Source organism: Metopolophium dirhodum, chromosome 2 (genome assembly GCF_019925205.1).
Source record: "Metopolophium dirhodum isolate CAU chromosome 2, ASM1992520v1, whole genome shotgun sequence".
Taxonomy (NCBI): Eukaryota; Metazoa; Arthropoda; class Insecta; order Hemiptera; family Aphididae; genus Metopolophium; species Metopolophium dirhodum.
In genome coordinates, this window is record NC_083561.1 from 9271805 (window position 1) to 9289686 (window position 17882).

Below are 17882 nucleotides of genomic sequence, written 5' to 3' on the forward strand. Positions count from 1 at the left end.
GCAAGTATCAGTTTATTTCCAAAAAACTTATTTTCATTTTTATTCAACCTGAAATATAGTTACTAGAATTGTGTAAGTTTTGAATTTAGCCATAGAATTTTAAATTAAATAGTTCAGTTTTTAAATTTTATGAATTTTTAATGTAATATGTTACTTTTTAATAATGCACAAAAAAGAATTAACTAAATCAATTAAAAATATATTTTACTCATTTTCTGATCAATTCAACATTTTCTTTATTAAAAATCAAAATTATAATATTATAATTTACACCAGAGCTACATAATTTTATATTAATATATTACAATAAATGTGTTTTAATTTTTATTGCGTATGAACAGTTGTTACTACTTGTGTAGGTAGTATATATTAGGTAAATAAGATGTAAATTATTCTTGAGTTCAAATTTCCTTTTTTACCTTAATATTTTTAAACTTGAAAATAATAATATCAAAGGCAAGTGCTTTTAAAAACTAAGTAAATAAACATAATCTTTTTGAACAGTATATCATCAGAATAAATATACTTGTGAGCTCGTGTTACTCAGAAATATGTCCGTATCTAAATTTATATTTCGTTCTGTTTGTAAGATTAATGCGAAAGTTGCATACAAATTTGATGAAACGGTATAAAATTATAAACCATTACGGCGGAAAGTATCAATAATATTATTAAGTCCGTTCATCTTCTGAAACATATAATATTATACTACGATTACGGCTTTTCGTTAGTTTATAATAACTGTGCACATATATAGCTCTGATGTCATATATTATGTATGATTATTATGGTATTACCTAAATGTCACAGAAGTACACTAATTGGCTGACAGAACCAAAAACAATGTAGTTTGGTATTGTATCAATGACAATTAAATTGAATTGTATTCAACGTTAAAATTAAAGGATCCGCGTAGCTATATATATATTATATACAATATATACATACACGGCCTGTCAATATAACGCAGGGATGGGTCTAAATAAGTATAATAATAATAATATGCTGTAGTTATAGCCCGAAAATGTCTAGTTAAATCGTGCGCCAAATTTTTGCGCTGTCGTCCGGCGGATTGATCGGGTTTTAAGCGGTCATAGTTGGTGAAAAATAAGGGAAAAAATGTACCTTATGTCTCCCGGGTCCCGAACAGTAGTATCAACACCACAGGGACCGAGTGCGTTTTGATAAATAACCCAATTTTCCCTCTTATGGCAGCTATTAATTAATGGATTAGGCCGCCGGTAATAACTCAACGACTAGAGTCTCTCAGCCCTATCGCGTCCCGATAATATGTATATGTAAGGAGGTTTTTTTGGTTTTTTTTTTTTTTTTGTTTTACCACAATACCGTCACGCCACCATGTCGCCGGTGACCGCGAGGAGCGCCCATCGCCATGCGTTCCGTGTTGGAGGTTATGATGTTTCGGGCTGAAAAGGGATCGACTAGGCCACGGCATTTCCGCGCGCGTCACCGGCAGCCGCGTACGTCCGTACATCGCAATACTCAGTGGCCGGCGAAAGTTCGTGTTTTTCGTGTCGACGTCGTAGCATAGTTTTGTTAGCTTTTCCGCATTATTATCGTGCGTGATTATTCTATAAATTGTATATATTTTTTCCGATTTCATCTCAGAGTGTTTATGTAGTGATTTAGTGTTGAGAAAATTCGTAGAGAGTCTTGATCGTGCGGTCATTTGCGTGCGTGCTCGCGCGCGTGTGTGTGTGTGTGTGTGCTTGGTGGATTTTTTAGTGTTTTTTAAATTTAAATTTGGTGATATTTTTTTTTCTCGAAATGACCGACAGCAGCTATAATTCGCCTGCCAGGAGTTACGGGTCACCAGCTAGGAGCTTAAAAATGTTAGACAGGGTATACGGTTCTCCAGCTCGGTCGTATTGTGGTGATCATTCTTCCGCCACGGAGTCGGAAGGTGAAGAAACGTTGGAGTTATTAACTGAAATACCGAGTTCGCCAGACCAAACAATTTTAGATGGTTGGTTAAAATTCAGGGACAACAAGAAAGTAAGTAGACTTAAGGCAATGACGTAATACCCGCGGGAAGGGGGGGCATGACGATCCGCTTGCACCCCTTGATATTCGCCATGTCATTATAATATACTATGGACTAAATTGTAATAAAATAAAATAAAATAGTAAATATTATAATATTTTTACATGCATAAATAATATAGTAAGTATATAAGTGTTCAAGATAAAAAATAAATAGAGAGCGAGCTGTTTTGAATATGTCTATTTGTCTTTAATATGAGTCTATCGTGAGCTCACCGGTATTAAAATCTAAAATTCAATCGAACATTTAAATATCTATAATCTAAGCAAGGTTCCATATGGAGTTTTAAATTTTAAATTAAATTTTTTTTTTAATTTTTAATATAATTTAAACAATAAAAACTACTGTTACTAGATTTTAATGGATATTTATTTATATTTTAAATCAAAAAATAATTTTAATCGTAGCTCAGATTATATAAATATTGTTAAAAAAATAGTTCTTAGTTAAAATTTCCAATGGTTATTTTTAACTACTATGAAATTCAATTACCTTTATAAAGTTCCGTTCGTGTTCAGTTTCCAATCTAAAAAGGTGTTGTATAAAACTTTTGAGCTCTTTTATGGCCCAAAATATATCCACCAAAGAAAAGTGCATGCATTACTTTTATGGTTCGTTTTACACCAAGAGCTTCCTCATTCCACTACGAATCTAAAAATTACTGAGAATTAATAACATTTTAAAAGTTGACTGTATAAAATCCGAAAACAAAATTGTTTTAGAACGAGAATTTCAATAGGTTTTCAAATATTAAGGCTTTCAAAATTAAAAAAAAAATGGTTTGTTTAAAAGCTATGAATAATCTATTGGTATTATAAAGATGCATATTGGATATCACATGTTGTAAAATAACGGTAAAAAAATGTTATAAAAAGCATTTCTGGAGTTCTATACATTATGAACGGATGTAAAAAAATATCTTGCCAGACATCAATAAATATTTTCAAAAGAGTTTTAAAATTCAATTTTATTTAGAAAACCTAATATTTGAAGCTATTTTTATTAATATGTCCTTACTAACTAATAAAATATACTAAAAATAATATTGCTTAGAACATAAAAAAAAAGTTTTAAATACTTATAATATTAATAAGATCGGCAAGAAGAATTATTGAATAAAAAATTATAACTGTAATAATAACCGAAGACTGAAGTTTATTTAAATTTCAATTGTTCTGTTACATATAACATATCCACATCCAAAAATATTTATGACTATTTTATAAAGTTAATTTTGTTTCATGAAGTAGGTACCTATGACATTTAACCACAATATTATTTGTATATTATGAATTAATTTATTCAAAAAATATTAAATACCTCTATAGTTGTATGTATTTACTGTATATGATTTTACCTTCATATTCCTATTTACATTGACTATTTAAGCCTTAAGGTGTTGTTTTAACGAATATGTAAAGCTACTGCCTATAGGTTTTGTATTGAAGAAGGAAACTGTTGGTTTTTGAATGGCAGGATTAGGTAGGCAAGAATAATTATTGGATCATTAAAATAGCTTAACAATTATTATTCAAGCTTGTGAATAGTTTGGGAAATTGATCATAAATTTAACTTTTATTACGGTATCTTATGAATTTCCCAGGAGTTCTATCGACAGTAATATTCTGAAAAACAGTAAAATTACGTTGGGAAATGTAACATATTTTTAGGTAATCTGATCTTCACTATGAATTGTATTAGAAATTATTCCAATGTCATTGATTTATAATTTTTAAAATACGGTCAGTATAGCCATCTCCAATTTCAGCATATTTTAGTTTACCTATATTATATTATAAAATGCATTGATTTTTTCATTTCCTAATTTGTTTTTTTGTTTTTCTCGGTATAAAAGAAAATATTTTGTGTATTTAACTAAGAATAGAACAAACACGCTCCGTGACATCGGAGTACTAAATAATGTCTAAGGAATATAATTTTAGTTATAGATGTATATTTTTGTTTAATTTCAATGCTAAACAGTATACATTAATATAATTTTTTGATTTTTTAAAAATAATATTTATTAAAAATGTACCTACTGGCTACTGCTTACTGGTAACTGGTAAGGTAGGTTTTTCATTAAGATATTAAAACTTAGAAAGATTGTTCGCGAATCGTCAGACCATCCGACGTTATTATATTGATCAATATTTAAGCTGATGACAACAACTTTTCCCCACAGTGTTTATTTTTTCGTCTTTTCTCAGTCAACAATGGTAATAATAATAAATATCCCGAAGGTAATCCACAAACGGTTTTTATGTAAGTACGTATCGTCTTGTTCAGCAGGTACATAATAAGAGAGATCTCCTCGTTCTCTTTTTCCAGTTATGTACACAAAGTTACTCACAGTATTAGTTTCCGTCGGTTTTGGTGCGTGCACAAGCAAACAAAGCGATTTGTCCTATGAAAATTTCGAGTAAACAAGGGGTCAAAACGTAACCAATTAATTCCGAATAAGTCTTGGCGTTAATATGTATAACATCATATAACGTATTGTAATATAATAATATAATATTATTAATTATGTCACTTTCATGATGTAACAAATTGTTTTTACATTTTATGACATTCTACTTCTACTTGTCAATACCTAGCTGTTTGTTAGCTATATGAAATCTCTTACTATGGTATTACATAATAATGATATTATATGCAAATACAATAAAAATGTTAATTTTATATGAACAACAATGTCAATTAGTTTTGTTGATTTATACTTTATGTTTATCCGATTAAATTATTCATTTGTCATTAATGTTTTTTTTAGTAAAAAAATTAAATAATTTGTATAAATAACTTATAACAAAAATAAAATTTAACAACTCACCGAATTATTAAAAAATAATTGCTTAATTTATGTAAGATGGAGATTTAAATTATTTTTAAGAATATTTAAACAAATTTTAAAATTAATTATAAGTCAATCAGTCATTTTATTTTTATATTTTTCAGACAATAAACGCGTTTGATCGATTTTTGTCAATAAACAACATTCGCTGTAGAATCATTTTTTGCATATTCATAGAATTCAATACAATGTATGTAAACAAATTGCTGAATAATAATGATTTTTTTAATACGCTCTGCGATGGGTTATAAATTTTAATATTTTATCGGTCCTTGAATATAGTCCTTTTTTATCATATAATGTAAATTTTTATATTATACAACATAGCTTTAAGTGTGTAATGGTCGGGGAAACATTAGTCATCAAATCTTATGCAGTACAGTGTTTTGTGCGCATTACAATAAATTATAAGTTTTTCTTGAGTGCATTATTATTATATATTTATAGTATGGGTACCTATGTATACAATTATACACTGGCATTATATATGTAATATTATATATTTTCCAACAACTCTTTTTAACAGAGTGTTTCATTAGTTGATACACCATACTATATCTATAGAAAACATTCAAATTAAAAAAATTGAAGTCAGATGATAAAAATCCATTTGGTTGTAAAACCCAAACAATATAATATTTGCACGTACGCATGTTTTTTTAAAGGATTTTTGCATAGGCTTTTTTTCTCTTTGTGGCTTGTGCATTAAAAAAAAAAAAAATATTTTTTCACGGTCGGGTAAAAATACTATGAGGTTGGTGAATATATTTCCTATACAAAAGATATGCTTGTTTACATCAGAGTATCTATATTATTATCAAATACTCTTATGTGTTAAAGTTATAACGTGATTCCGTTCAAACAAATTATAAAATCATATGTAATATAATCAACCAAAGCATGAATCAAAAAAAAAAAAAATCATAATTTTCATTTGAAAAAAGAATATTATATAATGTTGGTGCCTACAGGTGAAAGAACCATATTTAATATTTTAAATACAAATATAATTAAATCACCGAATATTATGTTGTATTACGTTTTAGTTAAAGGTATTCATTATTTCATTGTACATATATAATGAATATAAAGTTATAACTTAATAAATCAGTCAACGATCACTGTATTTCTGTATTTAATTTTATCCAAATTATGATTTAACTATTTAACTGGTATTTATATTAGTTTAATTGATGTGTCTCAAACGAATAACATAAAATGATTAAATATCAAAAGGTTATGTTTATGAACAATAATGACAATGTTAAAAATGGTTTGGACACTAAAAAATTATACACACTCAAAAGATTCAAAAACGCTTATTTCTATTTTTTATTGTAAGATTCGTATTTTTTTTTAACCTTAAAGGAATAAAATGTAAAAAGAAGAGCGTTTTACAGGTCCATAAAAGTGGTAGCTGTAAAAATAAATAACGATTTTGCATGTTGTTGTTTTTTTTTTAAATAACATTATCGACGAAAGTCCAAAAACCCTCCATTTACCTACTATGAAAAATATTGACAAAAGGCAGTTTAAATTATTACTCAAACAACCATGGAATATTAAATATATTAAATAAGAATATTATTATAACTTATTAATCAGGAAAACGACAGGTGAATTATAATTTATATTAAAATATTCTAGAGTTTGAAGACTTAACATAAGCTTTTGTATTTAGGTAACTGCTACTAACTACTATTACGATATAATTGTTATGAAGAGTACAAAAATATAATATGTATAAATTATAAGTGTACCTATATCTAATACATAATATTAAAATTGTATAAGTAGGTACCAAAGTATAGGTACAGAATAGATGTAGTAAAATGCTTATCGGGATTTAAACTAAATTTGTTTTTAACAAATGCCAAAAGTTATAATATTTTCGTAGTTAAATTATATGATAATATATTACTATAACTATATAGATACTTAGGTGTCTGAAGGCCTGTTAACTTTTATTAAACAACAGATTTGATGATGCATCTATGATAGGTGAACAGGTAGATTGACAGGTAATTACATTATTTTAACGTAGTTTTACGTGTTTGAACCTTCAGAAACGCATTAATCGTGAAAATGTATTTCTACGATGTGAAAATCGATTTACTGTCGTGTTGGAAATTTTAATATCCGGATTATGCATGGAATTCCTCAAAATCGGCATGATCGTAAAATATAGATAATTTGTATTTAATTTAATATTATATTAACTATTAAGTCTATAATGCGACACTTTCAGGATTACAATAATAGTTTAACTCCATTATAAACATTCGAGACGTACATTCAATATACATAATATTACCCTACATTAATAATTAAAACAAATTTAGCCAATATCTATTCTGTATACAGGATAATAACATAATATATAATATTTAACTGATTTTACAAAATAGATAAGATATGATACAAAAAAGAGTATGTAGAAGTATAATATTAGGGCACCAGGTTTACCATAACTTATCTAATAAATAATAATAACAAATATTGGGTGCATATAAATTCCACTGGTACATTTTTTGACCCGAAAAAATAAATGTAAACCCTACCAATACTAAATTAATGCAAGTTCCACCGATATAATAAAAAAATCAAATCCAAATTTTAATGCACAGTTATATTCGTGCAATAAGAAATAAATAAATCAAATTATCAAAACCAATTTTGCCAAGAACTATGATTATACTTTGGAAAATGTAGACATACGCTTTGTGCGCATTATCAGAAAAAATATCAACTTTTTAAAATTGATTAGGTACTATCATAATCTACAATTATTATGATAATAATCAAAAACATCAGCAATTCAAGCTATAAAAGTTATAATCCATGAAATTAACTAAAGAGCTTTGTATTTCATTTTAGCTTTAAATTGGGAAAGAAAATATGTGTTATTATAATAAACTTAAGTTTTAATCTAGAATTTAAAAATAAAATTGGTTAAAAAACAATATCAGTGGACCTTACGATTATTTTACTGGTCAAAAATGTGTACCAGTGGAATTTATACGTTTTTTACAGGTAATAAATTCGTATTAGTGGAATTTACATATATTAAAGATACAATCGGTGGAATTTACAATCACCCTAAAATTTAGGGCCTAAATAATACGTACTTTAGCTAGTTAGTAGCTAAATTAATTGAATAATATATTGATTAATTTATTTTAAAAATAAAATAAAATCTACAAAAAATTATAAATTGGGTAGGTATTAATCAAATAATATAAATTATCATAATTAATTTTAATCCGTATAATAAACTTGAGTTAATATTTTCAATCAGAATATTATACAGGTAACAATATAATAAAATATGTAAATTATTTTTATTGTGATAAAATGTTCTATTTCTATTTCCAACTTTGACGGACCCTTTATCCTTGGATCAAGTATGCCATTTGCGCTCAGTATCTCTCGCGACACTTAATGACCTTTTACTTGGTTTCACTTGACCTTACTCACTTACCTACACTGGCTACACTTTCGATTATACCGGAACTAACTCTTAGGAATTCTTTTGTCGTATTTTACTTTATATTGATCGTAACTCAACGATTGATCATTTTACATAAATTATTATTGTTTAAAATATGACTGTCGGGTTTTAATCAAATTTAGTCAAATTTTATCATTATTGATTTGGGTTGTGTTAATGTCTTTATAATAATATTTTAACTTTAAACATTACGAACTCAATGATTTAAGAAAACTAAAATGATGCATTCATAAAATTACTTTAAGTATATTTTCAGCAACTAAAAAAAACCAACAAACTCCACTACGCCAGTAATAAATAAAGGGTTATTCGTATAGAATTAGGTACATTATCCATCTATAACTAATGTGTATATTATGAATTATAATAAATTATTATCAAGAAATTTAAAATTAACTTAATCTTTGATTATTTTAAGAAATGTTTTAAATACTACACAAACTTAATTGAAATGGTTGAAATGTAGATGCCAGAATTTTTCATATTTTTTAACCGTAAGTTTTTCCATTGGTATAACGAGGCTCTGGTAGCTCTACGAAACTACTGATAAAATGGCATATTATACCGAGTACAAAATAGTGGTTATATATTTCTCTGTATTTAAAATTTATCTTTTTTGAACTCTGGAAATGTATAATAATATATACGTAGGTAGGTTAGATACAATATTTCAGTGGTGCACAAGACATTTTGTTCAGGTGTAGTAAGATAACATTTTATTCGACCATCCACTAATATCTAGGTTTACCTAATCTTTAATTTTTTTTTCTTAGTTCAATATTATATTACTTTAATGTTTAAATGTTTTAAGGATTAGATTTGTTATGAACATAGTGTTATAACATAAATTCAAACGTATCTAAGCCTAATTACTTAAAAAAAAATATTATCTGGTTTAGTTTGACCACTAAATTAGTATTAATTAGTTTCACTTCGTCTTCGTGGTTATACAAATTACCAATAAATGACAATACCTAGTCAATATCTATTAGCATTGGGAATATTATATTGTATGCAATATAAGCAATATATTATCAATCCTATTACGTGGGTTGTAGGTACTTACATATAGTATTCTAATCTAATGAAATATTCATAATAAGTATGACATAGTATGACCTACCCATACTACAACCGATAAAAATAAAATTTAAGAGTTTATTAAACGTACGTATTATTGTATTGATGAATTTTATTATGATCGATATCGAGAAACACTTTCACAATCTATTCGGATCGGGTATTAGTACGGTGTCTATTATTATTAATAATTTATAGTTATTACTACCTATACCAGGTATATTTAATTTCAAAGATTGGGTGCTACACTGCTACTGCGAATTGCGATATTCTAATGAGTTCGTTTAAATATTCATTATACATACTGCATAATATTAATAACAATAATAATAATAATAATGATGTGTAACGGCGTTCATCGGGTCAATACTCAATGGGTATCTATAACACTCGATATTTTGAAAGGTATGAATGAAATGATTATTATTGCGGCAGACTATGTTCATCGTCGGACGGCGAACCATTTCATTTTTATACTACATCACGAATGCAATATCCATACACCTATTTACAAATTTTGTAAACACCACTAATAATTATTTGTACATCTATAGGTGCAGTGTCTGCAGTATTCGTATACATAGTGTTCGTTTTCGCACGTGCGTTTTCCTGCAGTGCGAATCGCCGGAGCGTAATATTATATAATTTAATAGTTACACGTTCGGGTGCATCGCGCACAACATTATTATTATTATTATTATTATGCAGATCGCCATTGCCATTCTTTCGGACGAAAAGTTTAGGGTGGAATATAGTGTCTTTGGCTCCTGCGCGCGGGTCACTGCCAATACTGGCGCGTTGCTCATTCATTGTCGTTTACCGATTTCTCCCGCACTCGAGTTGCGCGGGCGGACTGCAGCACCGGAACTCCGCGGGGTGTGGTTGACGGGTATTAGATGGGTTGTAACGATGACACAGTCGGTCGGATGGGGTTCGAATTAAATACCCGTACAACGAGCCGTTGTAGTTTCGGTTGCCGTTTCAGGTATAATATTATCATTATGTAATACGATGATATATTATACGTATACAATTATATCATACACCTATTATAACACAACGGACATAATATCTTAATATGTATACTATGTACATGATACATAGGTATTATATAAAAACAATAAATCTAATTAAATAATCGATATTATTTTTTTTTTTTAATACGTTTATTTATCATACAGTCGTGTACTTGTGTGTCATTCATCACCATCGTGACTTTTTCTGGTTAGGTTTTGTTTTTGTGACGTACCTACCTCACTTTTTTTAGTTGAATATATTGGTTTCACCTATTTTGCCACTAATATACTCATCTCGATCACGCCTGAACCTGATATAGTCAGGTATCAAAATGCCTTATTTTAGGGATATTTATCAAAGAACATCTATTCTTCAAACTTCGAATATAAACCCAAATATTTTAAATATTTTTTAAAAGTTTTCTATTAATTTTAATATATTATATTAAATATGTAATATTTTATTTCATCCAAATTGTTATATGTACCAAACTTAAACAATCCAATTAAATTATGTACCTCTATAGGTATCATTCTAATTATTGTTTAAATAATATGAAAAATAATAATACATGTATAGAAATTAACTAAGTTTATTTTGTTAATAATTCATATAGTTGGCTAAGATAAAATTACAGTAATTATACTATTCTAGTACAAACAATAAATATACGATAGGTTTATGAACAATATTCCACTAAACAAAATGAAATTGTTTAGTTTTAAAAATCTATATGGAATAGGTATAATTATAACCGTCGATGATAAAAAATAAATTTCAACTTTTTTTAATCTCATCACCTAAAACAGTGTATGTGCCACATAGGTACAAAAAATGAATTATAGTACTACACAACATAATATTGAATACATTAGAAAAAGTTAACCTATGTCTATTTTAACTTTAAAATTGAATTTTTAATATTTTTCAAAATTTTTGTAAATTTTGTACTTTTTTCGTAAGCCATTGGCCAAATTTAAATTTGTTAAAATTAGTAAATTTAATGAAACTGAAATAATAAATTAACGACAACTTTTGTATTATAATTTTTTTTTATATCTCCAACTGTTTGTGAGATATGACCTTAATGTATAAAGAAACTGTCATTTTTGACATTACTGTGAATATTTATTATTATTATTAAACTTGGACATAAATCAAAATATTTTACTCATTATACTATATTAAATTAAATCACATTTTGTATAAAACCTTGTACGATAAATCTTTAACTGATACAATTTATTTATAGTTAACAATATTTAATAACATTATATTAATATAGTGTTGATTTTTGCTAATGTTATATACCTGGTATAGTATATACTATAAAATCTGTGAAATCTTAATTTTTTTTAGAAATTTAATTAAATTAAGTACATAATATACTTTTAGATAATATTAATATGGCAATTTTGTGTGACATACTTACATCGTTCATTGAATGGTAACTATTAGTTACTGATATATGCCATTATATACATATAACATAATATATGATATAATAATATTAGATTCTGAGCGGAGATCCCTCGCTAGTGGTTTTACAATAGTGTTTATTTATTTATTTATTTTTTATTACATACAAATCTAGGTATTTAATTACCTACTCGGTGTACGGTGTACTTATTGGTTAAAATGAAATGTTTAATATGAATATAATAACATTAACAATGCATTAAAGTTAAACTTAATTAAACTAGTTTCTTCAACTACGAATAATACAAACTTGTAAAATATGGAATAGTTGAGGCATTATTTTCAAGTCGAACAAATTGTCTTCAATCCTACAGAGTACAAGATGTATTATGCTTGAAAGATGAAAATATTATTCATATTTTTAGAATTCTTAACATTCCCTAAAGTTCGTTTATAGTTGTGTGTACGTGTGTCAAGTGAATTTTTCAATCAAAATACGTGTCGCATGTGCCATAAATAATTTTTCTTGTATAATTTTAAAAAGTCAGTAAAAAAATACCTACCCAGTTTTTTATATTTTTGACATGTCATATTATATCGGTACCTACATTACATTTAATATATTAAGCATCAATATATAAATATTGATGCTATTTTTTCATTTACATTATTTATGGTTATTCATGATACATATAACATAGAATGTTAAATTATTATAATATTTTCCTGTTACAGTGGAGACACAGATGGGGCGTTATGACAAAACTATCACCAGCTGCAGGTGAGTTAGTTATTTTGTTTATATATTTTTATATTTTGATTTGTGTAATGAAAAGGCACTGTGTAACCATATATTTTAATTAATCAGGATGGGTTTATTAACCAATTATCGCCCATCGGGCAAATATTATAATGGAAATGCATTCCTGGTTTTTATATTTTCCACTCAAAATGTTTACTGATATTTACAACCACTGATGATTTCAACCTTTAATACCGTTTTATTCAGGAAAGGTTAAATGTTTGTTTTTTAAAGGGTCAAATATGTTATGCTGGCATTTAATAGGGCAGTATGTGTACTTTTCGAAACGTTAATACTTATTAGTATCATAAATACAATTTGTCTAACGAAACATTATAATTTTATTTATGGTCAATTATCTATCATTATTTTATAATGACACTGAACTCAATTTTTGTTTAATAATGCAATTGGTAGTAGTATGAAATCAAATTTTAAAAACAGTATGCAAGTACCACGCACATTCCATGACTTACCTACCTATTATAAAGGAAATAAAACTACTTCTATTTAATAGTTGTATTTAATTTTGTATATTAGAATACTACAAATCTATAATTATACAGTACACAAGTAAAATAAATAATAAAAATTAACTTCTACTGGATTTTTGGAAATGGTGGTTGTTCTCTTTATTTTCGGCTTCACGACAGAATTTTCAACTTGCCATAGTTGCCAATTTATTCTGACCATAAAAAGATCTCTAGTGTGTTGCAATTTCCTCTACCGTCAAGTCCAAAGTAAATAATGATCCCGTGTGTTAACGATTGTGCCGATGAAGTAGAGAAGTATAGAGGGTGAAAACGAAAAAAAAACAACACGTGAAAACACCGTTTCTTCGTTATTTTTCTTTTAAAAGTTCCCCTTGGGCTACCTCATCGATGGGCCAACAATTTATTTCTCCTCCTCTTTTTACCGAAACATTTGATGAAATTGGAAAAGTACAACTAAAAAATCACTATTGAATGGTATAGATGGGTGAACAACTAACATAATATATTAAAAATAAACATTTATGAGGTGGTAAAAATAATGTTATGTTTAAATTCGTATATTGTAATGCGAAAAATTATTATGTTGAAATTGTAATTAATGAATCAAAGGAAAGTTATGTTGGTTTTTAATGTTAAATTCAAAACAAATTTTGGTGGGGAGAACGATGATATGTTGAAAATAATAAATTTACTGCTGTGCCGGTGGATTACAATGCATTGGGCGTCATTTATATCGTTTAGTTTTTCCGTAGGGGTCTTAACAATAATAACACGCGGGGCGAATCTGCACTAAAGTGCGGAAATTTGCATAATTACAACAATGCGTGTGTTTTGCATGCGGCGAGCGTCTCGTATTATTTAAATTAACAAATACACCGTCGCCAATGTTGGAAACATTCTTCAAATAGGCATCCTCCTTTCCTCCTCGGTACTTTTATTACGTATACAGTTTTATTATTATGTTGTGGTGATATTTAAGTTTACAAAAACGGATGAAAAACAAAAACAAAAACCTTTTTACTGGTATTTTGTATATAAAACGAAAATAGAAAGAACGGAAGTAATAAGAAAAAGCGTTTTAAAATCAATATTATTATCAATACCTATAATATAAAAATAAAAATAGTGTTATGAAATTTGATTATTAGTTGTATTTTATAACCAAATATATTTTGGTATTATGTTTTTTTTATACTATCTTATGTATTATTGTCAATTAATGTTGGGCGTAGAAATAAATTTCAGTGTATCAATATATTTTGTGTTGTTTGGTTACTAAAAAAACAAATCGCGAATAATCAAAATGTATTAAGTATTTGTTTGTTTTAAATTAAAAGGTAGCGATCACAGAACTTTAAAATTGTTACATATTTTTACTAAATAAAATTAATACGTATCTGAAGACTCTCTCACAATTTACAAATAATAATTAGATAACCAGGAGACTTTTTAAATAAAATCAGAATACAAGTTACGAAAATAATATAAAATGCATATTGAACGGTACTATTTCATTGACTTATTTTTTAATATTTTATTTTAAAAATAGTATCATAATTTATTATTACCGTAGTTAGGTAATGAATTACATTGTACATAGTCTATGGAGAACATTCTGTTGTTTTTGTTAGATAAATTATATTCTCTGTATATTAAGCTTCTATGTTACAACAAAACAACAAAGTTAAAATATAACATTTTATGACTACTGCATGAATATACACGAAGTTATTTGATTGTTTTATATTTCCTGTATTTATTATTGTAGAGCTATATTTTTTTACTCCGTTTACTTTATCACTCTATTGTTCATTTTTATTAATATATTTTCTTGACGTACTTATAAATGAATAACTTTATTTATGGTTGTTAATGTTTGGTGTGTTTATAAATTATATTCTTCGTATATATTGTACATAATATTATAATCGTATTAGAATTACGTGATTTGTTAATTTCTACTCCACGAAAGTTTTTGCCAATTGCGCAATTCAAGTATTAAAACTATATTAATATGTCCTCGTTGATCAGTATTATTAGAATATTACCTATGGTATACCTGTATAATATAGCTGTCTAGCTATACTATGTATTACGTATAGAAAACCAAAAATATGAACAACATTTAGCCGTTGTAAAAAAGAAAACCTTAATCCAAAAAAGTAATAAATGAATACTACAACACTACGTGTGTCTGTGTGTGTGTGTTTTCATTCAATTTTTGTGAATGAAAAACAGTTTATCATCTTAACGGCATGCTATTATATGGATACAATCGGACAGGTCCCTCCCGTGAATAAACAAAACAGATTACTCGGTGCGTCCATTTTTTTTTTCTGATCGTTTTTCATCGTTTTTGTTAGGCAAGTATAGCGGATGACTTCCTGCGAGCAGTCGACGGCGTCACATCGACACTGCAGCTGCAGTCGCCGCCGTGGAAACGCAAAACATTCTTTCCGTGGACGTTATTCGCACGACCGGTGATTTAATAATGCTTTTCGTTCGTTTCGCGCTCCGAGGCCCGGCAGTTTGTTTGTCGCGCTCGTAGAGCACCGAGCTGGGAAATTGCGTCGGCCCGTCTCCGATTTCCATTTCCCCGCAGTGCCGTTCGCCGGGTACGGTTCGCCGGAGTTCGTGCACAACTTTAGGTGCTCTCGTCGTTAGGTTCCCGTTGCAGTCGAGTCGTTTGTCGTACGACAAACACGACGGCGATAATATAATACAGCGGTCCGACAATGAGAGCATTACGACTTACGAGTAAATAAATAAACATTATAATACAGGGTGAATATTTTATCGCGAGCCAACCATCTTAGAAAATTCAAGAATAAATTAACTGATAAGTGATGATCATAAAAAAGTTTTAAATCGTTTGAAAAAAAAACATTTTAAATTCTTTCGATGTCCTGAGTTTGATTACGGCCACAACCGGTCCACCACGCGCCGTCCATAAATTGTTACAAAGCCGTGAAAGTATTTTAGATTTAGAACGACGAGTTTTCCTTCAAAATCCATTCGTAAAATCACAATCGCACTAACAAATAGTTAGTACAACATATTTTCACGGAGAAGACTGAGCAGAATATAAGCTAATTAAGTTATGCATCAATGTTTTTTCATTGCATTTTGACTATTCATATATGGATCGTCATGATATTTTTTTTTTGTACGAAAAAATCTCGGCCGTCACAGTCCACTTTCTAGCTGTGACCTAAGATCACGTCTTGTTTACGACAAAAGATTCACCCTGTACAGATACATATACCGACGGCGTAATCATTATATTATTATCTCCGGTGTGCCACGCGAACAATTTACCTCGCCCCTAAACGCCGCCGCCCGTACCGCAGGGCCTGAAGCGTGTTGTTGGATTAATAATAGGAAATGTAGTCGTTTTGGAGCAGCGCGCTGTGGGTGATACGATCGTGTATAATAATAATAATATAATATATTGTATATTATAATAATATTAATATCACGCGAAACGTGCCCCGACCTTCACGGACAGACGGAATTTGGTAACGGGACGCTTATTTAAACCACGTATATAGGTAGGTATATGACATAATATGCGCATAAAATGTAAGATAGGCAGTGGATTATTGGTCCGGTTGGTTGGGGGGGGGGGGGGAGGGTTCTGCGCGTATTTCACTCCCTAGTCATACCGTATATATGCTCAATCAATTTACGATGGTATGGCTGCGTTTACCTATATTATAATTTTCGAAAATGTAAGCAAAATATTCTAAAATTATTTGCAATCTTCAGATGGTACTTAGTAGATATACGGGTGATTATCGAAAAATATTTTGAGAACTAAAGACCAACCCACCAACAAATATACTTGATGATATATCATGGCTAAATATTTTTAATCATTATTACCCACATAAATATATATGTGTGTGTGCGTGAACAATACTTATTTGTATTTTGTATATTATATTATTATAAATTATAATATTATGCATTACTTTATACTTTTTAAAATAATAATGTGTGAACATTTCAATAAACAGTTTTTAGCATCAGATATAATAATTCAAATTTGTCCTTTTAATGATTTCTTTTTTCGGAAAAATACTACTATAAATATCTAAAATGACCTTCTTCAAGTACTTATTACTTGTACCTAGGTACCTAATTTGCATAATAAGGGCTTAGAGAGAATAAAAGTTTCAAGCGAAACAAGAAAAACATTTTTTCGACTTTATTATACCTAAGTTTTATACAGTTTTAACATACCTATGAGAAAAATGCGTACGTCCACGTTTTTTTTTTTTAGCAGTACCTATCACGTTTTTATTTGGCAATGGATTCTACACCATTGTATATAGGTCGTAGGTACCTGTACACTGCAGGTACAGCGGGAGCCCAATTAACGGGTCGTCTCAAACAATTATATTATGTACGCCGCCGTCATCATCGATAAAACGATATACTTACGGAATAATACATTTTTATTATTACTTTATAATACATACCCGCTGGTCGGCTGATTTGGCCGGCGGCGGCGGTGACGGACAAAGTGCATTAAACGACATCATTGGCGTTATATAGCGACGTGTAAAACGGTCCGAATGACCGATTTATCGATTACATTCCGCGCCCACGACACACACGCATTACACATCATACAG

General features: G+C 28.6%; 1 protein-coding gene across 1 annotated transcript in view; it reads left to right on the top strand.

Moving 5' to 3' along the window:
• Positions 1 to 1459: 1459 nt before the first annotated feature.
• LOC132937955 (probable serine/threonine-protein kinase nek3) overlaps positions 1460 to 17882 on the top strand; it is a 249940-nt gene continuing 233517 nt past the window's right edge. Inside the window, exons 1-2 of the mRNA XM_061004593.1 lie at positions 1460 to 2016; positions 12682 to 12727. Of these exons, the coding sequence (XP_060860576.1) occupies positions 1789 to 2016; positions 12682 to 12727 (274 nt within the window). The 5' untranslated portion in view covers positions 1460 to 1788. The remainder of the gene's footprint in view (positions 2017 to 12681; positions 12728 to 17882) is intronic.